Raw genomic sequence first — 27,152 nt, 5'->3', positions numbered from 1 at the left:
ACTTCATCTATTATGCGTGTATTCTGCTTTGTGAATGCTGTTATATTTTTCCCCACTGCATACCAATCAGATATTCTCTGGGAGTTGTAAGGTAGGTAGGACTCCCACACCTAACTAAATCTTGGGCCAAGCCGATTCAAAGAGCAATATAGAGGGGAGGGAGGCAACAAATGTTTATCTGATTGCTGTAATCCACCAGTAAAATTAAAAACTGATTTATGATCATATGTGCTCTTGTGAGGTAGACAATTTTCTTCTCTATTGCATGTTCCATGTCGAGAAGTGCCAAAGAAACAATTACATTTAGTCTTTTTTTTTTCTTTTGTTGTTTTTCCTCATATTTCTAATAATAAAGGAGGAAGAGGAAGACAAGGAAGAACTGAAGGAGACAGCAAAGAAAAAAAAGACAATGTTCAGCGCAATCAAAATTTTTGTGTCTGCATTTCAGTGCAGTAACAAGCTGCAGGATTTGGTTAGCTGACTACCTGGCTGTACACAGAAATCAGATGATGAGATGTCTAAACTTCATCACTGTATCTACAGTTAATTGTGCTTTTACTGTATTGCTGTCACCAAAATGTAGGCACAAAATGAGAGACTGTCTTCAGTCCTATTCAAAAAATGTTCCCAAACAAAACTTGAGAAAAACATTTTCGTATGAGGGTTTTGGTAACAAGGGAAAAAAAGCATTAAGACATGAATGGAGGAGTGGCTACGTATCCGTTTAAATAGTCTTTCTTCTGAGACTTGAATCCATTTCACTTTTAAAATCGAACTTTTGATGGTAAAACTGAACTCCATTGAGGAACAATTCCACTGGCAAAAGGGACAGTCAGAAACAAGTCTGAACAGCTGATAGATTGAAAGAGGTCTTTATTGTACCTTTCCCTGGGCAGTAATTAGAGGCTATCCAATACCAGAAATGTGTTTTCCACAGAGGTTTCTACTAACACTTGGTCTTAGTTTTCCTGACCATTTGTCCATCATGTTTAAGTGCAGGGGTTTTTAAGATAATGTAGAAAGCAATGAAACTCAATCTAAAAAAAAAAAAATTGTCTTCAGGAAAGAATTACATTGAGTTGTAGCAACTAGTGCTCTGAAACTGATGTCACTGGAGACCAGACATATACTGAAACATGTATCTGATTTAATAATAATAAAATTGGGAAAAAGAGGGAGCATTCAAAGGGCTTAATAGTGGATTTAAGTCTAAAATTTTCTGAGCAGACCCAGTTCTGCCAAAGTCTACACTGATCACGCCGTGAAGAATGTTTCTTTCCCTGTACTGTATTAGAATGTATACGGTTTTATTAGCTATGTCCCTCAACCTTTCAATTTAAAGAAAGCAGGAGAAGGTACAGATTTTTAGTGTGAAATGTGTTTTCTGAATCCTTTATGTCTATTTTTTCTCTCTGTTCCTAGATGGTATGATTTTAAGTGGATGACTTTGATAAGACTTTCATGTTTGTTTATACCATTGCACTATTCAGCAGCCAAATGGGTTTTGAATTTCTGCCCACTACATGGTATTAAATAACCTCTGTTTCTTGCCCACCACCTACACGTTAAAATTGTTGTGGTTGTTTTAATTAATGATATTCCACTTGTCAAGGAGATACTGGGTGAAAAACACATCTTGAAACCTTAGGGGTTTGTTTGAAAGAATACTCCTTCCTCATATATAGCAATATTACCTTAAATCATATTAAGGAAATTGGCACAAAAAAACCCAAAACAATAAACAGTTATTATAAGGCAGAATTCTGATTATCTCCTTGTCTTCTGTGTCAACTAACTTGAGTAAGCAAGTTTTCTGCATCAAGGGTTATGAAAGTAGCATTGTTTCATATTAGTTGATGAGAAATATTTTACTGTAATTATGTATAGAATCATTACAAGCAATGTGTCGTGGGTGACTCATAATGAGTGACAGCGGAAGAGTTGAAATAGGAGGCCAGATTGTGGCGATACTGCAGTGCAAGAGCTTTAGAGGGGGAGGTATCCCTTCAGGAACAGAGGAAAGCTTTAGGGAGCTATCACTTCCTATTACTGGTACCTACCATTCCTACTGTGATGGGGATGAAGGAAGACCAGGATGAGACATGGGCTTGCCTTGCAAACCTTTTACTTTCCAGTGAAGTACCACAGCATACACACTTCCTTCGTATGTCATCCTTTCTTACTTTATGGTCCCTCATTTCATCAAGTAGTGTTTGAACAATGGGCTGAGTCTTACTCTTGATTCACAGCTTTTCCCCAGGAGTACCTCAGGGTCATTAATAAAATAACAAGTCCCTTAAAGAAAGGCAGTCCACTGTTAGTGGTTTAGGCCTTAGATATTGATCTATTCATGAATCTGGACTTTACCATTGTGTCAAAAATGAGGTCATGGCACTTGCCTTCATCTATGCACCATGTTAAATACAGTGGTTTTCATATTAGAACTGTCCTCCCTGTTTCAGAGGTTAAAAAATTCTTTTTTTTAACAGTAGACAGGAAAAATATTATTGCAATTTATACATCAAAATTATTAGTTACTGGTGTTTGAATATGTTATGGCAAAATCAACAGTGGGTAAAGGGGGAAGTGTAGCAGCTGACCTTAACACAGATGCCTCTGAATAACTTTGTATGACAAAAAATACTAGTCAGCCTTGTGTAAGTATAATGGCCTCAGCCTTGCTCTTGCCACCCATTTCTTGATCTTTTGGGGAAAAGCATTGAAGAAATCTTTAGTGAGTAGTTCACACCCCAAAAGCTGCATCACTTCAGTCTACATAGGAGTAAGAATCACAATTAGAATAAATATGTTTCTTTACCTAAACTGCATTCTCAACCTGAAAACCATTTTGGGCGGGTTTATAGCCAAGCATTTTATCATCCTGTTTGCATCCTTTGCATGAAATCATTCACAACAATACTTTGAGGTGCCCAAAGGCACCTCAGAAGGACTGAAGAGACAGCAAGGTGGGGCATTTCTCCTAGCTCACAGAATTTATCTGTCAAAAAGGAGGCAGACTTGCTGCCTGTGATGGCATGTAATACTACAATTTATTTCATTACCTGAATGTGTTGACTTCCATCATTCACAGAAGTTACTGAAAAGTCAGTTTTGGATGATTCTTCTTCCTCTTCTCCCCTGCCTCTACATCCCACCCCAGTGCTGAGCCTTACTTCCCATTCCTTCTTGTTCTTATATTGATTAATAATGTTAAGATTTGCAGAGTCAACCTTGTATATGTTTAAAAAACCCTGTGCTCTTACAGGAAAAATCCTCTAGACTCTGAACACGTCTTATGACTGTCATACCTGTCACTCTATTTCTAACAGCCTCAAATAGAAACAGCCCCCATTTAACACAGAGCTGACACAAACTGTCCTATTTGCTCTTCCCTGCTGCCTCTGCAGCAGTAGTTAATACCGGACCTTCTTTCCAGCGCTCTTTTGACAGCAGTCCATGATACTGTTGCACAAAAACTTTTGATCTGGTAAAATGTGAACATTGGGTATACCAAAGAAGTGACTTTGAAAAGAAGGAGAGCTGGGTTAGCACACACACACAAAACCCAGCCACTTCAGTCTCTTTAAACAGAATGTGGAAAATCAGAAGGAAAAAGTATACAGGTGACTTCTGGAAAGCTGATATGAACAATGACAAGGGAAGTATACTTGTTTTTATCTCTAATTCTTTATGGCATGTACAAAAAAACCCATAGTTCATTCTAATTTGAATAACTGAACCAATATATAACAGATCAGGTAACTGTAGAAAACAGTACGCCTGTGCATCTCAAGAAATTATCCTACATGCTGTCTTTTAAAACACATCAGGAAATCTCACACCTGTTTTCTTCTCACTGACAAATGTTTCGCTGAATAGCTTACTGCTAGAGCCATCAGCACTGGTCCAGATCTCATTGGGAAAAGCATTAACCAAGCATCTGGGAACTGTGTGCTCCATCATTTGCTGTGAGGTAGCATCAGTCATTAATGTGAGTTCATAGATTTTCCAGTTTGAAGGGAGTGACTTTGCAGATTAGCTCTTGCTACATGACAGTTATATTTAGGAGCAAGTTGCTATTAGCCAGCAAAAGTGCAAAGAGGACAATATACCATATAAATCAGCAGTTTTGACAGCCGCAAGTTTGTAGCAGGTTTCCATTATAGTCCTGGCTTATTCCTCTAGTATGGGTACTAACATTTAAACAAGGCACCCAAGTGCTTGGAAGCTATGGCATGAGAAACATAGTATTTGTGTGCATATTAAGTCAGGTGAAGTAGGTCAGTTTGGCCCAAACACTAGTCATCATATCTGAAAGGCCAATTTTGTGTCCTCTGCTAACTTTAACCTCTTCATGAAACAAATAGCTCAATCAACCAAACTATGGATATTTTTCTTCTATGAAAAGGAAAGAGCAAATTATTTTGAGTTTTACTCTTGAGCTTGGATTAGAAAGGGCTCTTTTGAGAGTGCACTCCAGTCTTCCAGTGTAGCTGTTACCTGAATTAAGTAGCTTGTTCTGAAGTCCTGTTTTTGTCAGAGGACCCCACACACTGGGGTGTTGTACAGTCTGGAGCAGCCATTGCTGTCTGAACTCTCAGGCTTTTGACTTAAAACAGCCACATATTGGAATGAATTCCAGTTTATGTTCTTTTTATTTCAGATAGTCTCTTCCTTTTCAGTTAGGCTACTTGTTCATATGCCTTTGTGGCAGAATTGCCCTGTAGATAACTTACATGCTAAGTGACACAAGCATGAATACTTCTTGTTACACATCATCCCAAATGGGAAAAAGTCATCTTATTGCTTTTCCCTCCTCTGTATGTTTTTTCTATACCAAATCAAATAGAAGTGTTCTGAAGTTCTTTATTTTAGTTGCATAAATGAGTAAGTAATACTCCTTTTTCCTTTAGAAGTATCCAAGAGATGTTCCTTAATGCAAAAGGTCCTTTTGGCTTATGTCCTTCAAAGTGCTGATGGAGGTGTTTGTCTCTCATCCCAGTGCATTTTATTCTGTAGCATGAAGTGGAGGAGGGAAGCAAGTTATCGACATGGAAACAGCTACTGTCTGTATTATTTGGCAGTTTAAGGCACTTCTCTGCACTTTAACTAAAAAGGCTAAGCATGTGTTCATTTAGTAGTACTTATAGACTTTATGATGAGATGAATTTGAGATGGATGCTGGTAGTGACACCTGGATTCTCTTGCAGGACTGAGCAAAGACAGAAAGTTTCAAGCCTGAAAAGCCTTGCTTTTTTAAAATGAAAAATATTTACGTAATTCTCTGAGATATGTTGCAGTTTTCCTGAAAGTTTGTTTGTTGTGTTTTCCATGAGCCAAGTTGCATACATACCAACCATTACCTGTAAGGATTGTCTCCATATTCCATCAAACTAATATTTTTTTCCACACTATCACTCCAAATAGAGCTCTTCTGTGCTAGTGGAGTTGCAATGGAGGAGTGGGGGGTGAAGTTGTCACCCTAAATAGCCTTTTTTATTCTTCTTAAAAGATTGCCACTATGAGAGCGTGTTTTTCTACAATCAGTGTCACTGTTTGCAAGCAATTGTGAACAGTGAAGTGCTACTGTTGAGTGAACTGTGTTCAGACAGGATGAATTTTGATAAGTACTGGTGTGAATTGTGTAAGCCTCTTATGCAGCAAAGGGACAAATAGTATTTAGGGCCCAAATCATCTACTGCAGGAGAATTTTCAGGTAGAGATTAGGAAGAAAAAACCTTCACAAAATCCTTTGGCAGGATCCCCTATACCAGTATGTCTGGCGGAGGAATGAGCTGCTCCTCAGTAGGAAAAGCAAAGTGTTAGGTCAGAGAATGGGGTGGAATGGGTGTGCTGTCTGTCTCATCAGTGTCTTCCTCTCTGCATCTCTGCTTCTTGGCATCCACCTTCTGTTTTGCATCTTAAGCACTCACTAAGCACCCCATAAAAGGCCACCTCAAACTCAGTAGGAGAGTGATCATTGCATTACCAGGATGGGAAGGCTCCCTGCCATATAGATTTAGGACACACTTATATCAATTTAGGGAACTGATGTAGGGAAGAGAACGAGGAGAACAACATTTTCTTTTCTTATTTTAAACGTCACTGTAAGGGAAAATAGCAGATTGTAGTTATATGAGGACATATATTTTTATTTCCCTTAAGATAAACGTGGAGGGGTGTGAGGGAGAGAGAAAGAGATGGCCAACACATATGCTAATTAAAGAATCTGGTCCTTCAGCATACAGTGCACCACCATGAGCCAAGTCTTTCTGGAGGAAGGGGGACCGATGCAATTAAACATGTCATTTTTGAAGGACAGATTTATGTTATTGCATGTTAAATGTACATTACATTCTTTCATAAACAGTAGAAGAGATGCTTAACTTATAAACAAGTTGCAGGCAAGAAGATATTCGTACAACATTTTGAAGTTAAAGAATCATTCATGCACATTCACTGTTCCAGGAATGTAAAATCTGAACTTCTTTGAGGCAGCTGAGAATAACACAAATGAAAATAAAATTAGCCACATTTCTACATGAAGAAGCCATGTCAGAGATCATTTCAGCAAAGATGCTTGTACAGCGTTTGAAGGGCATCCTCTAAACAGCTCAAGAGTAAAGTGTGCTCAGAGTTTTGTCAGTTGGTAGAGAAGAGGGTCTTGCTTTTAGCAGCCGTTCTTATTCACACTAAGTATTTTGTTACTCCGTCACCAGTCTCACTGAAATGTATAGAATTGCTTCTGAAGAACTAGAGGTGGGTGGAAGTGGAAAGTGTTCTATATGGATGCCGGGAAAAGTATTGAAATATTTACCTTAGAGAGAGGGAAACTTAGGTAAAAGTTTATGCTGATAAACATGTAATGAGCAACTGTGGAAATTAAAATGGTGGAAGTGTATAAAGATAAATAAAACTATTAGCAGCTGCTATGTTAGAGGCTTAGATTGGTTGAAAGTATGGGTTTATGTTACTTGAGAAATCTTACAAGCCTGCTAGATTAAGTAAGAGTCACGTGAGGGGGAAAATTGTGAACTTTTTAATTAAAGACTGTGTCAGGATGCATGGACATAAAGGACCAAAATAAGGTCAGGCATGCTATCCTGACTCTGGCATTTCCTAAGCCTTGAATGCCTAACTTTGCAACCTTAATGTTTCCTTAAACTATTTTGTCTTTGTAGCTATTTATATAGTGACCCAAAGCGCACGTGACATTTTACAGAAAATAGGGTAGAACTGTAGCTGTCAAGTGTTTGTAATCTAAATTTATATAAGTCACAGCAGGAGCTATTAACAAACAGTAGGGGTAACTGTTAAAAACATACTGCTTAGTGCTTAGGTAGCTCTGGTAACCATATTATGTTCCTAAAGTACGTAGGAGACCAAAATTTAGGCGGAAATACTACAATTATAATGAAGCTGGGAATGCTGGGAATCTGGCTATGGCTACCCTGAATGCACGTCTTTGTGTGGCTGGATTTGTTCTGGTCAAGTCATAAAGGACATGCACAGATTTGTGAAGATGCTGGCCCAGCCTTCAGCAACTTGAATCAGTTTCAAGTTTACTAACAAATTTCTTTTGATTTGATGAAAAGTCATTTAAGGGCAGATTTTTCAAAGTCACTGAAAGAAATAAAGATACAGTGAGGCACCTCCCAAAAGCAGAAATCTCTACAGGCAGCTCTGAATGCCTCAGTTTCCCACTTGGACAGTAAATATACTATTAGTTGCTTGTCATGTGCTCATACTAGTTTTTTCATTGATAAATTCTTTAGGCCTAGTCTCCTTTTTGGATTTTCAGTGGCAAATATGAAGGGTCCCTGATTTTGGTTTGGGCTCTAGGTGAAACTTGGTTGCAATTTCTTCTGCTCCTAAAATGCTTTGCCATTACAGAAGATGACTTGCTGTCCTCATTATGTACTGAAGAACATTTACTTTCTTGACTTCTTTGAACTCTTGTGTATCTGCTTCCTTAAGGGGAATATTTCTCATAAATTAAATGTCAAGTGGTATGGTATTACTTCCTTCATTGCATCACACGCTTCCTCCTTGCCCCAAATTATTTGTCAGAGATATGTGAAAGTATGAATTCCTTGACTAGTGAGTTGATTGTATAGGATATTATGGCTCTCGTGACATTTGATTTCTTTGTTATTTTATATAAGTCATATGCCTTTTCTGTGCATACCACACCTCTACAGTTTGTCATGCAGTACAAGAGTACTTCTGGTTAATCTGATATGTGGTGACAGCATTCAAATTAAAAGATAGGTCAGGGAACTGTGTGATCAGTTGACATCGTGGCAATAGTATGCGTAGTGAAAAAACAGACCATTAGAAAATCATATTGATATAATCCAGCCTAATATCCTAAAGTAGATGAGGCGTTACAAGGTGAAATTGTAGCCCATTAAATCCATTGGGAATTTTGTGAGGATTTAAACTACAATCTTTACCTTCAGGTAATTACGACTAAGAAGAAGTAATCACATAGAGAGGTTGGCAAGTGGAGAATCTTGACAGCAATTTGCATTTTTAGATTGTTAAAGATGTGTTTCTTTTTATGGACATATATATGTCCATTAGCAGAATAAATTGAAAGGCCTGAAAAATAGCTCTGATTTGCAGGCCATTACGTTCAAAGTAGAAGTGGGGTATCAGGAAGTTACCATTGAGAAAACATTGGAATCTATGTAAACTTTATAACAAAAAACATTTGAGGGTAACGTAACTGACATAGTAATCGCCTTTTTTTTAAAAAAAAAAAAGGAAAGAGGAAATACCCTTCATGAAAAACTCAGGAGGGCCTGTATTCTGTGCCACTTGAAACAGTTGTATCCTAGCAATTCTAGATAATAATAATAAACATAAGTTAAGATGTAGTAGTTAAATGAACCATAAAAATGAAGAGTCCGTAATTTGTATTGCATTGCGTCAGGTAATCAGATGAAAATAAACTAATGTTTGCACTTATTTGTACTTGGGAGAAAATGAAGTGTCACTGTTTGAAGTGGTGCTACATACGTTCCATCCTGGAATGAAAATCACATTGTTTTGACTGCGTTATTTCTGTATCCATGCAAACCATCCTCATCACTCTATAGTTTTTACCTCCTTAAAGCAACCAGGGTTGTGTCATTTGAAATTAGTGAGTATAAGGCCGCTTGGAGAGATAAAGAGGAGCAGCGATTTGAAAAAATGAAATGCAGCAGTCAGATTTAAGAAGAAAGGGCATTTTCCTGGTAAATGTTTTCCTAAATGGGAATTTTTCAGTGTGGTGTTTTGCTCGTGTATTTGGCAGTCACTTGGAATCAAGTGCAGACTTGTGCTACATTGTGGGCTTGGCAATGACAATTTGTGTGTGTGTGGTGCTTTAGTTATATTAGCCCTGGAGGCAGAGTTAACACTTGCAGTGGGACAAGAGTATTTGCAGTCATCAGAGAACTTTGCAGTCAGCTTCAATAACATCACTCCATTTTTTTCGCTTTTTTTTTTAACATTTTTTTTGGCAGCAAAGCTCTTAGTAGAACCATCTGTCTTTCTATTAGTGTTTTTGAGTCCTGTTTTGAAGCTTCTTTGCTTGGCAAAGTCACTTTCATCCTTGGAAACCATTTAAAAAAAAGTTCTGTGGCTTTTTGCCGAAGAAGAGTACTATGCAAAAATTCCACACGGCTGTTCATTTTTGTTCTAAAAGAATAGTTACTTTGTCTTTGTTTTTTTAAAAAAAAAAACCAACACAGAACCCCAAACAAAAACAAACAAAAAATAAACACATGAAGAAAAGGCAGACATTGGGCAGTTCTACGGTGACTGAGTGGGGATAGAGAAGAAATCACATTTTATATGTTTTTTTTCTCCAACGATCCAGTTAAAAGTATGTATGTCTTCTAGTTAACAGGATCAGAATAGAAGGGAGAATACTGAAGTAACAAAAAATGGATCGAGTTAATTCAGTGAGTGGAGATACATCTGCTCTAGCTTCAGTCCCAACCTTAATCTCCCAGTGCAAGAATTTCCATCAACAGCACTCCTGAACTCCATCCTCACGAATTGTTTCAGACTATAAAGATGCAGTCAGCACACACAAAGGTGTTGGCAGGTCCTGGCGTAAATGAAGAGGTTACATTCCCAAATTTCATATCACTCTTCTGTCTTGCAACAGTGTTGGGTCAACTGAGACATCTCCTGGATCTTCAGGAGATTAAATTAAAATAAAATTAAGTCAAGATGCTATAGTCTGAACTGTGGCAACCGAGGAACTGGCACAGGTTCTCTTTTGCCAGTTCTGCTATGCAGGCAATAATGAAGGGAGTAACACCTTCTTACGCCTCTGCCCCAAAAGAGGTTGTCTGTCAGCACCCTAATTCTCCTTGTTTCTTAAGACCACAAACTAAATTTTAGTCTTTGATAATTTATCTGTACCTTTGATGCCTTAGCTTTACAGTGCCATTAAAAATCTACATTATCTCAGTCTCCCTTTACTGACTGATCTGGTCAGTACAGTGGAGTGTTTTAGTTAAAACCAGCCATTTAACATTTTAATCTAGCAAACTTTTTGTTTCTCATCTGTGCAAAATACAAAGGTGATGTCCATTTCTAGCAATTAAAAACGCTGACGGAACTGGGTAAAAGCAATAGTATTAGATGTTGTGCCATGGCCGACTTCCAGTTTTGATGACTAATTTCTGCATGTCTTAAGTCCCCTGCAGTATCCACTTACAATATAATATTTTCCATTTCCTGACTTGCATGGTTGTGTACAGTTGCTGTGCAAAGTTGAACAGCTAACGCTTCAGACATAGCGGTGTTTTATTTGTGAATAAAGTGCCTCAGCCTTTTTTCTTATCATCTCAGAGACTATATCTTTTCACATGTACAAATAAGTGCGTGTATATGAGCAGAAAAATAGTGTTGACTGTGCTGTACGCTACTTATGCACATATTTGTACTTCTGTGTGCATGGATCTTTGTGTTTGGGCTCAGTCAGGGTGAAAGCTACTGTCTGAGACAGAGTTATCGTTACACATTGCAATAAAAGAGAATAAAAACCTACCCCGCAGTCAAAGAGAAATGAGGCATTATGGACTGTGGGGGGAATAATTAATTGGGATATAGGTATGTGTTAGTGGAATCTTTCGATTTATTTTGGATTAATGTAATTCATATGAAGTGCTTTGGTAATTAAGATGAGGCTGAATAGTTGATTCTACTGGAACGCCCCATTACGGAGGAGCATATTCAAACCTGACCTCTCAGATCAGAAGTAAGAGAAAGCATGTAAGCAGATGATTTCCCCAGAAAAAATTCCACGTTTGATTTTCCCTCTTCTGTTCAGCAGGTCCAGGGTCAGCTGCCTCCATTAATGATTCCCGTATTCCCTCCAGACCAGCGAACCCTAGCAGCAGCTGCGCAGCAAGGATTCCTTCTTCCTCCTGGTTTCAGCTACAAAGCGGGATGCAGTAAGTCCTGTAGACTTTTTTTAGCTGGAAGTGGGTGTAGGGCACAGTTCCATGCCAATCTGTATAAAGTATCACCTCTCTCACCAAATGGACAAAGCCATTAACTTGCACAGATGAGTGTAAAATAGAGAATTATCCAGTATCGTATGAGAAAAGATTGTCAGAGATGGAGTATGAGTTTCAACGCAACAGCACAACTTTTCACACAAGTAGATTTGTGCACCTTCTTTTTGATAGATCTTTTTGACAACTGAACGTGCTCATGAGCACACATACGTACATACAGCTGAAGAGAAGCTATTTGAAACTTCCCAATAAATTTCAGAACTGTTCTAAGAAAATGTGTTTTTTTCCTGAAGCAGCCTGCTTACTATTTGTGAACTGAGGGCCTGTTCTAGTGTCTTTCTTCACACAGAACTCACATTAATCTCAACGGGGGTTCTGCACAGAGATCAAAGATAGCATATGCCTTTCAGTTTGATGGACGAACACGAACTATGAGTATATTTACGAGAGCCTAACACTAAAAAATATAGCATCTACATTTTTAATCTTTGCAAGATTTGTATTGTTGCCTATACTCCCCGGATTTTTTTTTTAATTTTATTTAAGCCTTCTATAGGATTTCATGTTCTTATCAACAGGATAATAGCAAACACCAGTTAGAGAATAATTGAGGAACTCCATTTCCATGAACAGACTTAGCTAGAGCATGAATTTCATAGATTTGTTTTCATGCATTTGTGCTTGTATGACTCTTCTGACATCAGCTTCCTACAGAGTTATCTAGGACTTGCTTGTTCTACCGTTCTCTGTCTCTAGCATGGGTGTTTAGCTTTATTATATCCATGTCAGTGTATCCATCTGTATCATTACCTAACTCATGAATTCATCAGTTGTTTTGAGTTACTAAGGGCTTGCCACTCAGCACTTTCATAAAATCAGAATATAAGAAGATTCCTTTAGTTAAACTGGCTTAGCCCACAATTTCAGATTTCTTTCGGTTTCTGTAACATTGTAGATACCAGTACTTGAATGCGAACTTGAGTTTCTTTGGCCGCTAATCCCTTTTCCTAATATTTTACGGACTGGGACCACTGCTGAAAATTACTGTTCAAAACACTTCACATCCCTCAGCAGCTGCAGTGCCAAAGCATTGGCTCATTCAGTTCTTCCAGTGATTTCTCACTCAGTCTCTCTCAAATGGGAGAAGTAGTGATTCATGTTATAGAATGTTTAACTGAAAGCCACTCTGAATGTGAATGCTACCATAACTGGAGGCCTGGAAAAGATCAGGAAAGCACCCCGTTAGATATGTCTGGCAGATTAAATTAGTTCCATGTTAACGAAGTCTGGTTTGGATAGAAGGAGTTGAGACTGGTTTTTTTCCTTGTTTTTACTGCATGTACATTAACTGTAAGATGGTCCCATAGTTCCTCACATCCATGAAGTACATATGACGTTGCATGTTTTTGTAACTTTGAAAATGAAAAATTAAAAAGAGCAAAGTTGCTGCTGCTCCTGGCAGTAAGGCTTGGAATGAACAGCATGCCAAGGTCTAGGACTGAGCAGAAGCCAGTGGAAAAAGACAGCTCTGTGTTTGGTGATTCCCTGGCATGTTTGAGTGAGTTTGACTGAGAAGCTGAGGAAAAATGATAAGTAGTCCAAAGGATTTTTTCTTTTTACTCACAGTTTAGTGTAAACAAAAAAAAAGCATATATGGATTTAGCTACACCTAGAAAGCTTGTAGCAATGAAAAACATAGCTGCCTTAAAACTATAACATGTCCACATCAAGTAATTTTTTTGACAGGCCATTAAAACCTATTTCTTCCACTTTCCTGCTTGCCCTTCTGTGTATCAGTCCTCTTGGCAAAGATGTGGTAGATTGTAAACCAAAGAGCTTTGGTTAAAATTTTCTAAAGCACCTGAGTGATGTAGGAGACTAAATCTTCATTTGAAGAGTGAGAAAGGCACTAGGATCTAAGTTTCAGGGATATTTAGCAAATGTTTGTACTGTAAACTTTAGTATGGTCACCTATACTAGCTTGAACTGACCTAAGGTGGATACCAGTGTAACACTGCAACAGAGAATGTACAGCAGGTTAATTTGCTCAGCTTCTCAGCACATTAAATGCTTAACTTTCACTGAGTTTGCTTTTGGATGCAAGGCCTTCCTATGAACTTCTGAAGATCCCACTACCAGCATCTTTACCTGACTGGCATTGTATGTTTTAAATTTGGCTTACATACCTTACGAAGGTGGAACTTCACTTCTATATCTTCCCAATCCTTTTGGAAAGCCTGCCCTTTTTTTCTGGACCGATAGATTTTCAGAATTATTTTGTATATTTGTAGGAATTCTCTAGTGATGATTCCATTATTTACTAGCATTAACAAACTGCACATAAGAACAACAAAAATTTCCATGGCACAATTCAATTTCAGTCACAAATAGCAAAGAACTATGAAAATTTTCATACACTGTTTCTCAATAGAAGGGAGATGTGAAAATTTGGGGGAGAAGGAAGAGGGAATTGTGGTGACAACCAATATTTTCATAACTAACCAATGATGCTGAGTACCTTGATTTGATTATGGTTATCTAGTTGGGGACACCTTCAAAGGGACATTTATACTGGTATGTGCCCTGCCCCTTTGAAAAATCAGATCCCCAAAAGAGTATCTCAGATTCAGCAGCATGTCATCTAAGGCACTGGAGATCACTAGTCAGTTGTGCTGTTGGTCACACCTCATGGCTGGGTTACTTGCCGCCTTCTGTCTTCAGGCCAAGTAGCTGAAGAGATAACTGCCTCCCATTGCTCGTCACTGTGCCTCTAACTTCTGACAAACTGGCTAAGTTTCTTGGTTAAGCACTCCCTAACTTGCTTCTATCCAGGCTGGGGTAGCAAGGACTTTCTGTTAAAATTGGCTTAAACTGAGCTGGCTCATTTTAATGGGAATATGTTGGGAAGTGATTAAACAAGCAGCATGGTGTCGTGGTTTAACCCCAGCTGTCAACTAAGCACCGGCACAGCCGCTCCCTCACTCCCCCCGTGGCAGGATGGGGGAGAGAATCAGAAGAGTAAAAGTGAGAAAACTCGTGGGTTGAAATAAAGACAGTTAATAGGTAAAGTAAAAGCCACGCACACAAGCACAGCAAAACAAGGAATTAATTCGCTACTTCCCATTGTCAAGCAGGTGTTCAGCCATCCCAGGAGAGCAGGGCTCCATCACGCTTAACAATTACTTGGGAAGACAAATGCCACCATTCTAAATGTCCCCCCCTTCCTTCTTCTTCCCCTAGCCTTATATACTGAGCACGACATCATATGGGATGGAATATCCCTTTGGTCAGTTGGGGTCAGCTGTCCTGACTGTGTCCTCTCCCAGCTTCCTGTGCATCCCCAGCCTGCTCACTGTGGGGTGGTGTGAGAAGCAGAAAAGGCCTTGACTGTGTCAGCACTGCTCAGCAATGATGAAAACATCTCTGTATTATCAACACTGTTTTCAGCACAAATCCAAAACATAGCCCCACACCAGCTACTACGAAGAAAATTAACTCTTTCCCAGCCAAAACCAGCACACTTGGTCGTGGTGGTAACCTTTGGCAGGGGGCTGTGATTGGAGATAGTTGCCTCTTCAGCCAGCACAGCTGCAGCTGGAAGAGAATGTGTGATCAAGCCTTGAGGTCAGTGAAAGAGAAAAAATAATGAATACCTAGTTATACTGCTATTTTTCTTTCATTCAGCTTAAATAATGAAACCAAACTAACTTGTTCAATACTTTCTGATTCACCTGTCCATGTTAGAGCAATGGGGGGTCAAATGTATGTCTCCCAGGGGTTTCAGAGAGTGTATGTGGTAGGATTCCTCAGCCAGTGCTTCCCAATGGACTAATGACTTATCTGGAGAGAGACTGTGGAAAGGAAGAGTACTGATTTCTCTACACATACTTCCTTTTCTGAGGATTTGACTGAAGATAACACAAAAATAGTCATAACAGTTCATAGCAGGGCTCCATTTAGATTCCTCTTATGGCAGATACCTAAAGAAGAGTATAAGAACAGGCCAAGAGTATACCAGTACTTTATCCCCCTTTACTTTGGCAGGTTCCAGTGAATGGGGACTCAGGGACCTTCTGACCCAGTGGTGGCATAGCTGTATGAGGGCTATTCTGTCTGTTATTGAAAACAGTTTATCTGCTTGAGTTCCTACCTGGTTGGAAACATTCTAGAAGTCTGAAATGCTCAAAAGAATAGAACAATATCAATCTCTAATATGTGCAGAGCAAATTATTCACTTATACTTCTCCAAATATTTTGCAAAATTGGGTAAATACAGGGAGGAGAGGTGTAAATATTTTCTCCGTGGTGGCATGGCAGGTCATGGTCTTTGGCTTCCGATTTGATATAGTAAATTTCCTTTTCTTCTTTTTCTCCATAGCAGATAATGCTTGGGAGTGGCTTGGTTTTTCATTTTGTTTTGTTTTTTAAACAGATGGTTTGCATTACATAAGGGACAATTTACACAAGTTGACACTTCCCCTTTTTTCTCTATGGCATATTGTGTGGTGGTAAAGTTGGCAGAAAAAAAGGGAGGAACTTCTATTAGGATTGCATTTCTATTTGAGAAAAAGATTCATAATCTATGGTTCCAGTTGATTTTTAACTCCATACCTACATATAATTGCATGGTGTGTAAACTATTTAATATTATTTATATTGAAAGCATTTTTTTCATATGAGAAAAGTAAGTTGGCAGTATGTGATGGACTATATTGTCCACAATTTACAAGAAAAATACTGGTTACCTACTTATTTGCTTATCCATGGTTATCCATTCACTGTGCAATTTGGAATTTAAGTATTTCGATTTTTATGCGAACCTCTTTATTTTATTGTATACATAGTATGTCATGTTTGTATAGATGTGTAATGCAAATCTCTTTATGAAGAGTTGATGTTTCAAAGTGGGATGTTAAGTAAGTGACCTGTGGCATGAGCAGATGGTCGGAGTTAACCCCAGTACCCTATTTTTATTAATTGGTTTTAGCAGCAGGTGAGCTTCTTCCATTTCAGCTGATGCTGAAACCAAGCAGAGCCCGATTACTGCATTTCCCAAACTGTGGCAAAGCTTCTCCCACATTTAGGCTATGCAGATTGGCTCAGGTCATTTAACCCTTCTCCTTTTATTGTCAGCAAGCATTCCTTAACCCTGTCATTTTTTATTACTGCTGTTACTACTTCAGCTTCACTTGTGATACTTGCTAGATAATATACATGGCTCCCAGCATTTTAGCAATGGCGAGTGAAATATCAGCTCTGCTGAGGTCTGAGGAGCTGTTGCTGTTGACTTCACTGAAGTCAGATTTCACACCAGATGATACAGATCTGCTAGGGCCACTCTTAGAAATAATTAGAATTTATTTAGAGATAATTAATATTTGTGAAGTGCGTTGAAAGTATAAAAACAGCGTAAGTGATAGAAGATAGGATTTGTATTGTGCCCTTTGAAAACTGCATAGTTCTACTTCAGAGGAGGCTGCTCTTTAGTCGTAGGTAGTGTGATCCTTTTATTAATGCACATATGTATAGATTTGTATGTGGAATATTCAGGCATGATTGTCTCTTCTGTATAAGAGAGAATAAAGGCAATGAAATAAGGATTTGGGAAGGCTTCTGAGGAGCTATTTACAGAAAAGGCAGAAGGAGTTAGGCTGAGAACAGTGGTAGACTGGGTATTCTTCAACAACTAACTGTAAGGAGCAGAATGCACCAGGACAGCATGCTTCCCCATGCTTCCTCTGTGGTTCTACATTTGCAGCACTGTTTGCAATTAGCTTTCCACTAAAAGACACAGAGTAGCCCAAACTTTGTAAAGAAGATGGGCCTTCCCCAATTAATGGTGTTAAGTAAGATTCATTTTGGAAACTGCACTCCGTCACTTCTTTAAGCGTTTGATGATCGTGATAAAAAGGAAATGAAATTTTGACTAGCCACTTAGGGCAGTGTGGTATGTTGTATTGGTCCTGAGGTTTTTCAATATGATTGAAGCTGTTGGATTCCAGATAGTTTCTTCTCTGGAGGATGAAGAACAACATATTTAATTTTCTAAACTGAGGTGTGCAAGAATTCTAATTATATAGAGATTTTTAGGATTTTTTTTCTTTTCTCAGGAAACAATAGTTACTAAGTCTGTATTTCTGGAAGTGGGATTTACCCCAAGTATATTTTCCACATTATTCGCAAATTCTCAGGAAAGCTTTTAGGTGGCCTTTTATTTGCTGATACCTATGTTATTTTTATGGAAATATGCCAAATTTTGGAAACAAGAATTGCTTTTCTTTGCCCATTCCTCCTCTCCCCTGTGGATAATTTGTTGTAACAAATCGTATTGTGTTCCCAGTCAGATGTCATCAACATGAGGTTTTCTGAAAGTGCTTTAATCACTATTTCAACCATATCCAATTAGGGGGGAAAAATCTGAATATACAATAGGTACATTGTATGTGTCTTACATATCAGCTCGTTGCTGCTGGAAGTGTTCTAAATAAAATAACGCGCACAAAGTTATTGATGAAATATCTAATTACCTTTTAAAATCAGCAAAAATGTGTGAGATGAACAAGCCAAGCCTAATAAAATTAAAATATGCTGAATTTACTGTTCATCTATATTCTGAACAATAATTCCGGTGTCTGATAAAAATGAAACTCTCAGTTAATTGGTTCCTCATACAGTACAATAAAATTAATGTTTATGAGTTAAATACCATAAACTTCCTCAGGGAAATTTGCTGATGTATCTCTGGTTTTTAGTCAGTCACATGTTTCATTGTTTAATGGAGTATCATGTGGACTGTCTTATAATTTTTCTTGTGCTCAGTGTCCATGTGTCTGGCTTCTAAAGAGACTGAGCACTAATTTCTGATTTAACTGTGTCAGCTGTATCAGCTGACATACAGGTCATTGACAATCACCAAATCACAAGAAAAAAATTTTGACATTGCTATGCTTTTATCAGAATGACAAAAATAGGAACCATGTGTTGTGAGGACCACATACTGTAGCTTCTTTATAAAGATGCTAGTCATCTTTCAGGGCTACTGTTTATGCCTTGGAAAAGAATGAGCATATGACTAAACCCTCATGTTCCCCCCAGGATAAGAAAAGAGTAAAAGCATTGTGGATAGAAACAGCAAGAAGGAGGAATTTTTGGTAACAACTTTGCCTTTTAGCATACGTGAGAATGTGTCACTTCTGTAATGCTGCAAATGTAACGGAAGGCATAAAGAATGCAAAAAATAAGAGCACAACTAAAGACTATTTCTAACTGAAAGAATCCCGTAGCCCCCAATCTGTGTGTAGCTTCTCACAATAATGCTGATAAAAACAAAATAGACAGGCAAAATAATGGGGTCCTGTGAAAACAGACTGATAGTTTCAGTTCAGTTTCTAGGCCATAAAAGATGTCTGGTGCTATGGCACTATTATCTATAGTTGGGCAACCAATTAAAAGTTCTGATTTTTAAATTCATGAGCATGTATAAACCTCTGTGGAAATACACTGGCTTTCCTTGGTACTCAGAGCTTTTGCATAACTGTCATTTATTCAAGAGGTATATTAAAAAAAAAAAGGGCACCCTGGAAATCGTAGGGTTATTCTGGTTGGAAGGGATCTCCGAAGGTATGTACTCCAACCTCATCCTCCAAGCAGGGTCATCTAGGAGATAAGACCAGGTTACTCAGGGCTTTATTCAGTCAGGACTTCAAAACCTCCAAGGACAGAGACTGCACAACCCTGTTTTGACAGCCTGTTTCAGCGTCTGGCTGTCTTCATGTGGAAAATCTGATCCTCTCTTGATTCACTTTATGTCCGTTGGCCTTTGTACTCTAACCAAACACTGCCGTGAGGAGCCTGGCCCTGTCTTGTTGGTCACCTTCTCATAGGAATTGGAAGGCTGCTTTTAGGTCCCTCCAAAGCCATCCCTTCTGTAGACTAAATTATTTCTCTAAAATACAAAATAGGCTAATCCCTTGTAGGTAGCAGTTGGTCAATGTTGTCCAGAACTATCCTCAAAGAAAATCAGGGAACCAGTTTGGATTTCTTTTTGGAATCCACTGGTGGTAGGTTCTTCATACTTTTTTTCTTCTTTATCTAAATCCCTAATGCCTAGAGCCAGAAGTCAGGGAACACTGCTTATGTCTTTCACAGCATCTGATTAACTCTTACTCCATGTCCACCATCACACCAAAAAAAAAACCAAAAGGAAAATGGTGGTGAGGATGAGAATGAATGAGTGTGAGAAGAGATGCAGTGGCTTACCTGTCAGTTAGCCATCAGCTGTGGTTATTCATTATAAATATACTTAAGTGATAAATTGAGTGTAAAATTATTGCAGCTTTTTCTAGAGATTGTCAAAAATGGGGGGAAGATAGTGTAGAATTCCTTTTCATTCAACAGCATCTACTATAAAGAAATGTTTATTCTGATATTTTTCATGGAATCTGTTTAGCATTCTGATTTTGGAAATTATAATTTAAGAATTTGTTTTTGTTTGCTACTCTTTATATTCTTTACATTGTTTTCTTTTTTAGTTCTCCTTCCATGACCTCCAACTTTTTTCACTTGCTCTCCCTGAAAGACAGGTAGGACGAAAACAATAAGTTTAAAAAAATCATAGGAAATAAAACCCCTACTTCTCCTCTTCTGGTATAATTTTTTTTTTAAAGAAGACAGTTTCAGGAAAAAAAAAAAAGTTCTATTGTTTCATACAATCAGGTTCAACTTAAAAATCCTGTCAAAACATTATAATTTAACATTAGCATGTAACTTGATTTATATAGCAAGTAAGACAATTGTGCCTGCTCTGAAGAGCTTGCAGCCTGTCAGGAGACAAGACAAGACACTAGGGGGGATTACACTATGAAGGAGAATAAATGAGATGAGTGACAGAAAAAGGAATACAAAAAACATCTTAGGAGTTTAGGTGAATGGTGCAACACACATAATGTTAGCTCCTATGCTTTCTTTTCTCTTTAAAAAAAAAGTCTTACTGTTTTTTAACTTACTAAACTCCTTTGATAAAATTTCGCAAAACGTATCAATGGTTTAAGAGCCACTGTTGTATTTCCACAAGACTACAGTCATTTAATATCCATGAGCTTGGTAGCCAGTCAGTTGAAAATCAAGTTCCTAAACACACAGGGTTGTTATTTTGTGTTTTGGGACAGGATGTCCACTTGGCTCTGTACCACAACTTACTTTCGCAGAAAAGTGTTTTCAGTGGAGGATGATAGGGAAGGTTTGTAGAAAGAGTGGTTTAAATGTGAATGTACTTCATGAAAAATCCTCTTGTAAGCGAGATCTTGGAAGATTATTTTGGGCAAGGATGAAGGTGTGATTTGAAATTGAAAGAAGTTGCAGTGCATAAATTATCAGGAAAGAGGTTCTGGGTATGTTTGTGGAAGACGGACCAAGAGAAGTATAGAGAAATAAAGAATTGGCACGGAGTTAAGGGTTCAGCCTTGCCTGCTTTCTTCCCTGAGCCACTGGCATTCTCCTGGGCTCACAGTGTGCACCAACCCCTCTAATATACCCCATCAGCTCCTCCAGGCTGACATATCCCATTCACTTCTTTAAGTGTTGTATCACCAGTACGTACGTCCTTCTGTGCTCTTTTCATGTAGTCAGTCTTGAATAATTCTGTTCTTCAGCGTGATGTCACCGAGTAGCTGGGAAGTAACTGTATATTAGAGAAGAATATGTCAGCTAATGACATAATTTTTACCTCGTTCTTACAATAAAAATCCAAGGCTTTGACTTGCTCCAGATTTTACCATAAGCATACTAAAGAAAAGCAACAACAAAAAACAACAACAAAAATTCTCTCCGGTGCTTTGTATATAAGAAAAGTCCACTGATAATGAGAGACAGTTTGGAACATGAAAGGAATGCACAAAATGTATCATTTGGTAGCTGAAAGATGCAGGGAGGTACACTCCTGCCTGCACGCATTAGTAGATTAATAGTGAATTTTGTGAATTGAATAGTATAGTAGTTTGAGAATTTATTGGTGTTTTCAGTGATACAAACTTGTGAATGACTTGGGAAATATCTGTTTCTAATAACTGTATATCTTGCCTCACATTCCTGAAATGTTCCCAGAGCTTGGAAAAAATGTAGCGACTTTTTACGTCTAAAAATAAGATATTTACTGAAGAAGTAATGAAATGGTTAAGACTTGCATTTCCCAGACTTCAGAATTAACTGAAACTGCTCAGGCAAAACGTTCAGTCTGATATGGGAATAAATTTAAGGACAGTAGAAAGAGATATCGTATTCTAGAGTAACAGCAAAGAGTGAGCAGGTCCATATTTATCAGAGAAGACTTGAGGCCTTTGTGAGTACTCTGAGGAGTGGCAGCTGCTCCTGCACTATGTGATGTGACTATATAAGTGCTTGGCCTCCTCATTGATAATAGGGCTTGGATCCTTCCCTGGAAAGGACACTGTCTGAAGAGTTATCTGAGGGTTTTAATCTTGGCTCTGCCACTGGCCTGTTGTGTGATCCAGGGCATGGCACGGCATTTGAGCATATTCCTCACTCTTTTGTATTTTGTGGACAGTAAGCTCCTCCAGACAGGCAATCTTTTGTTAGACATTTGTACCAGGACAAACACAGGGATGGCTAACCCCGATGGTGTCTCTGCTCATTATTGTACCTTCCTCCAACTTTGTCACTGCTACCATGTCTGTACTGTGGGAGAAGTAATGTGGATGTACTGTGTATGAGTAGCACTTGTGAAAGAATTGCAGCACAGTCAGGATGTACTTTCTTAATAAACAGAATTCCTAAACCCCTAAGGTAAACGCAAGATAGCAGAGTGTATCACCAAACCATAATGATGCAAAGATTCATAATAGGTTGCAGAAGCCTTGCAGATTTGTTTGTTGGCTTTGTTTCTTAAAAATATTTTGGAGCACTGGAAAAATGTAAAACCCTTTAAAGAGTGAACTAACAAAAAACCAGCCTGGTAAACAGGAGAGCCTAGGTCTGCACAGCTATAGTTTGTTTTTAGGATGAATTTGTAGTTTTTCTTTAGAATTCTGAAAACCAGTGTTAGCATGTATTGGTGTAGTAGTTGCTTTCTAGCATGGTCTCCTAAAGAGTCCCAGAGGCATTACCTACACCACCAAAACCAGTGGTTGTGACCACGCACATGGCCATGGGGTAAGCATATGGCCATGGGGACTTCAGCGTGTTCTCCTCTCAGAAGGAACTCCTGGATATATCTACCAAATGAACCATAAAAGATAGGAATCGCCACAACAGATGTGGGTATGAGAATCTGCCTGGCTGTTTAGGGAGGTGAGAATAGTGGGATTTATGAATTAGCTTGAGGTTGTGAGAAAATGGGCTGAGGCTTATACATACGTGTGGAGAGAAGAGGAATGTGGGACAGTGCATGGAAGTTAATCTTTTAATATGTATGTTTTAATAAAAATCGTTTGTGACTAAAAATTGAAATGGGCTGTAAAATCAACATTCTTAGTGAGAAACTTCCCCCTCGTTCTTTTCTTTGCAGTTGAGAAATTAATAATTTTATATTATTTCATAGCTGGTTCTTGAACAAAATGTCCTCTCTAGAGAGGAGTCTTTTGCAACGGAACTGGGATTAGCCTTTGAGCTACTAGTGGTGTAGAAGCAGCTAAATAGCATTGACTTTGAGTCTTTGACCACTGTTTCTTTCTTCTCCGTGTCTTCACAAGTTTAAGGCCCATTGTGTGGGTCACAGGATAACTCCCCAGAACATTTCAAGTCAAAGAAATATTTTGTTCAATCCATGTTATAAAATGGAATGTGGATGCCTCAGTTAAAGCAAAGGAAAATGGGAAATCCTCTGGGGAAAAAAAAAAAATCCCAGCAAGTCAAGAAATCTGTTGCCCATTGACAATAAAATAAATAAATAGAGAAGTTGTGGTCTGGTGCTGGTGCAAAGACATTTGAGAATGGGGATGCCTAAGTGGACCTTTGGATTCCCATTGCTTGGCTGGCTGGCCTTGAAAGACTGTGAGGCTTCAGTCAGCAAAGCAATATTTAAGAAGTTCCTAAATATAAGCAAGCACACTTATTGAAGTTAAATATCTGTTAAGATGCTTTGCCTGCCCATTTTTTTTCTAGCCCTCCATTTCTAGAACTTATGGTATTTAATTCTTAACAGGAGATCAAAATGCTTGAATGAAAAGATCTCTGTAAAGAAGGTTGCATTATAAAAGGGAAAAATAAACATCAGCAGTTTTCCTGAACATGTATACACCAACACAGCGTATTTCTAACATTTCAAAAACATGAGATGATTTTCTTTCCCTTTGTTTTCTGTTTCCTGTAACTTAGGCTTGTTACCATTATAAACTTCAATTCAATAATAACTAATAATGATTGTATAGAACAGGCTGCATTGCCTTCTTAATTTGTCTTTTTTTTCCCCAGTTCACTCAAAAAAGCACAGTAAAGGAGGAAAACTTTTAATCTACCTCTCTAATGAAATGTACAGGAACATTTGGGTAGATTTTCCTGATAAATCTCCTGATAAATTTCCACTGCCTTTTCCATAGCATGGAAGTATCTGTTTTAATGCTACAGAAATTAAGCACGCTACCAGAATATAGGGACACACAGAAATGCTCTGGTGATCCTAATTTGAGTGGAAAGTGCTTAAACATTTTATCATTTGGAGAAGCGTTATAATGTATGTAACATTTTTTATTATTTTTTTACCATTTTTCTTAATAGTTTTGTGGATGGGCTAGTATGAAGTTTATTTTAACAAATCAGATACGTAAGGAGTGACCAAACGTGAGCACTCCATAACATTAAAACATGCCTGTCTCCATCTTGATTTTTGCCATCTCAGGTAATTTTCTCTTATAAACATCTGCAACTTTTTCTTAGACCTTTACGGAGTCCCTTTATCTCATTCAGCACAGTGCAGTTCTTACTAAAACTGAAGTAGTTTTCCCTCAGAAGCAAAATTGAATCACAAGTCATGAAGTGGTTTTGGCGCAGGGCTTTTGGAGGCTTGTATCTGATTTACTTAACTTCACGTGCTTGTTCCTGTTGTAGGATCAAACCCTGAAACTAAAGCAAGATTTTTGTTCTTACTTAAAAGAAAACACAGTAGTCAAGGGAGTGCCATTTTTAATCCGTGCGAGGCTCAGTTTACCAACAGTGAGCAGAGTTTGGTTAACTTCATATAGTGGACAAGCTTGTAAATTTGTCCCCTTCTAATGCTGTGATCTTATCAAGGTTGTACTGTTTTCCTTTTCTTCTTCTCCACCCCCATCTTCTTTCTTTCTTTTTTTTTCTTTTTTTTTTTTTGAAGTGCAGCCTTCTGATCAATGTGCACTTTTTTTTTTCCATTTCCCTAAATACATCATGAAAAAGGATGAGGTTTCCGCCTTAATTGCTTGTGCCTTTTATTCGCATTCCTCTCTCAGCCAGAATTGTGAAAAGAGTGTTAGTAAAAGGCTGCACAATAGAGCTTTTCATTAGGCCTCAACAAGGCACACAAAAGAAGGCTTTTGGAAAGAGTGAATGCAGGACTTTAATTTGCAGGTGGAGAGTAGATAAAAGGTGCTGACGCCTCTATTATTCTCTTACTTAGGTGACCCTTACCCCGTTCAGCTGATCCCAACTACCATGGCAGCTGCTGCCGCAGCACCAGGCTTAGGCCCACTCCAACTGCAGGTAAGTCCGAAAACAATGCAGAAGAGGCAAAGGTTAAGTAAATACAAAAAACAGTTTTCTCTTCCATTTGAACACAATGCAATTACCAGGGGTTTTTGGTCTGTTCTCGTCACATCAAATTTGCGTCTGAAGCAAAATAATTGTCAAATCATATACATTTTCCTTTTACCTTGGGGGAAATTTTTGTTATGTTTTTTGTGTCTTTATTGTCAATTTAAGTACTTTTAGGTTTGTACTTCAAATTTCCACAGAGCGCTATGTTTGCTTGTCTTTTCCATTAGATAGTTCTGATGCAGACTGTAAAGGCTGGCAGGGTGTAAACCAGCAAAAGGAAACGAATTGCTGGGCAGAAAAACTCTGTCCTGACAAGCACTTTTAAACTGCTTAAAAGTCGTTTAACGTGATTATGTCCTTTTAGGCTGTAAGCTCTTCAGAGCAATGACTGGCCCCTCCTACAGTGTTTTATGGTACCCAGCACATTTTAGGCACTGCTGTAGTGCAGATAATTAGCAATTATACTAATTCAACACGGGCAATTAGAAAACAGGTGGAAAGACACTACAGAATTTTTTTTTGAGCTACATTAAAGAGTTGGCCTGGTAGCCAGATGTATCCGATTCAAAACTTCCAATATCATTCTAAGTTTTGAAGGAGGTGTCCATAGGTCTTAATGATAGTGGTGCTGATGTTCCTCAGGTATTCCTGATCAGCCCCATGACTCTTGTCAAGTCATTGGAATTAAGAAAATGTGATGTCTCATCTCCACAATTTGGATTTTGTTACCTGCCGTGTATGCTTTGCTGGTAGGATGAAGCTGGGTAAAATTTGAGACTAAAATGAAATCAAGCTCCAAATCATCTATAGTTCTGCAAAATCCAGATTGACACTCTTTTGTAGAAACAAAAAAAAAAATCCCATACTCTCCATTGCTAATTCGTCTCCCAGCTCATTATTATTTGCCAAGTCACATGGAACGTCAGAGTTTTATACCTGCTTGGAAAAGCTCAGCATTTATAAACAGTACATGTAAAATACGTTCTCAAACTCAGTTTGACCAGCATCAATATGAAGTAGACTCTCTGCAACATCAGATAGTTCGGTTGTTTGGCCAGCATACGAGAGCGTGGGACATAGTTCTGGGGAAGATTTTTTTTTTTTATTTTAACACAGCCAGCGGAAGTTAGCTGAGTTTCACAGAAATAGCTGCCAGTGTGTAAGCTGACACATTCCATGCACCACAGAGGTTAATACATTCATTCCTATTGTGCCTTTGTATGAAAAGCTACGCTGTCTGTGTGTTAGTTTCTGATCCTGTGAGTTACAAATACCGTAGGCAGCTTAAGAATCATGGGAGCCATAAAAGTCATCCCTCTGAAATAAATTTTGAGGAGTAACGTCAGTATCGATAAAGTGCTTATAATAGCCAAACACACATGAACACATATATGGAAGAAAGAGAGGAAAAAAAGGAAAAACAAAAATGGAGCTAGCTAGCAATGAGAAAATAGAGGTCTGAGTCTAATTGTCCTCATTTTTGCAGTCATTCATGCTAGTCCTAAAATAATGTATCAGTGCTCCAGTAAGTTGAGAGGATGGTATACTTTTATTTCAGGACCAGCTTTGGGCTGTATCTCTGCATGTAGTGGGCTGAAGTATTCTGATTAAAATAGGCTTTAGGACAATGACAGTTGCCTTATAAAGAGATGGGCTTTGTGCAAATGTGACTGACTTCATAAACATCTTAAGATGAGTTTAGGTTGTGGAAAATTTGAAAACCTCAAAGGCCTCTTGTTTCTGTGCAAAGGAGAACGTTAAAAAGAAAGTATTGACCGAATTCACCTGTGTTGTTTTGCTACGTGTTATTTAGTCTGGAATTAGAGGGAGAGTTTGGCAGACAGTCAGTGGGAGAGGTTCAAATTACTAACTCTGTAGACTCCTTCAGCT

At 38.3% G+C, this 27,152-nt stretch overlaps 1 protein-coding gene across 5 annotated transcripts in view; it reads left to right on the top strand.

The window, feature by feature from the left end:
- The window catches only part of SOX5 (SRY-box transcription factor 5), a 488,455-nt gene that overhangs the window by 373,155 nt on the left and 88,148 nt on the right, over positions 1-27,152 (top strand). For all 5 annotated transcript variants that reach the window (XM_068401092.1, XM_068401094.1, XM_068401093.1 and 2 more), the window contains 2 exons: positions 11,339-11,459; positions 25,126-25,208. In XM_068401092.1, coding sequence (XP_068257193.1) covers positions 11,339-11,459; positions 25,126-25,208 — 204 coding nt within the window. The remainder of the gene's footprint in view (positions 1-11,338; positions 11,460-25,125; positions 25,209-27,152) is intronic.

This window comes from Nyctibius grandis, chromosome 5 (genome assembly GCF_013368605.1).
Source record: "Nyctibius grandis isolate bNycGra1 chromosome 5, bNycGra1.pri, whole genome shotgun sequence".
In the NCBI taxonomy this organism is placed as follows: domain Eukaryota; kingdom Metazoa; phylum Chordata; class Aves; order Nyctibiiformes; family Nyctibiidae; genus Nyctibius; species Nyctibius grandis.
Note: the sequence above shows the minus strand (reverse complement) of the source record. Positions and strands in the feature narration are given on the sequence as shown.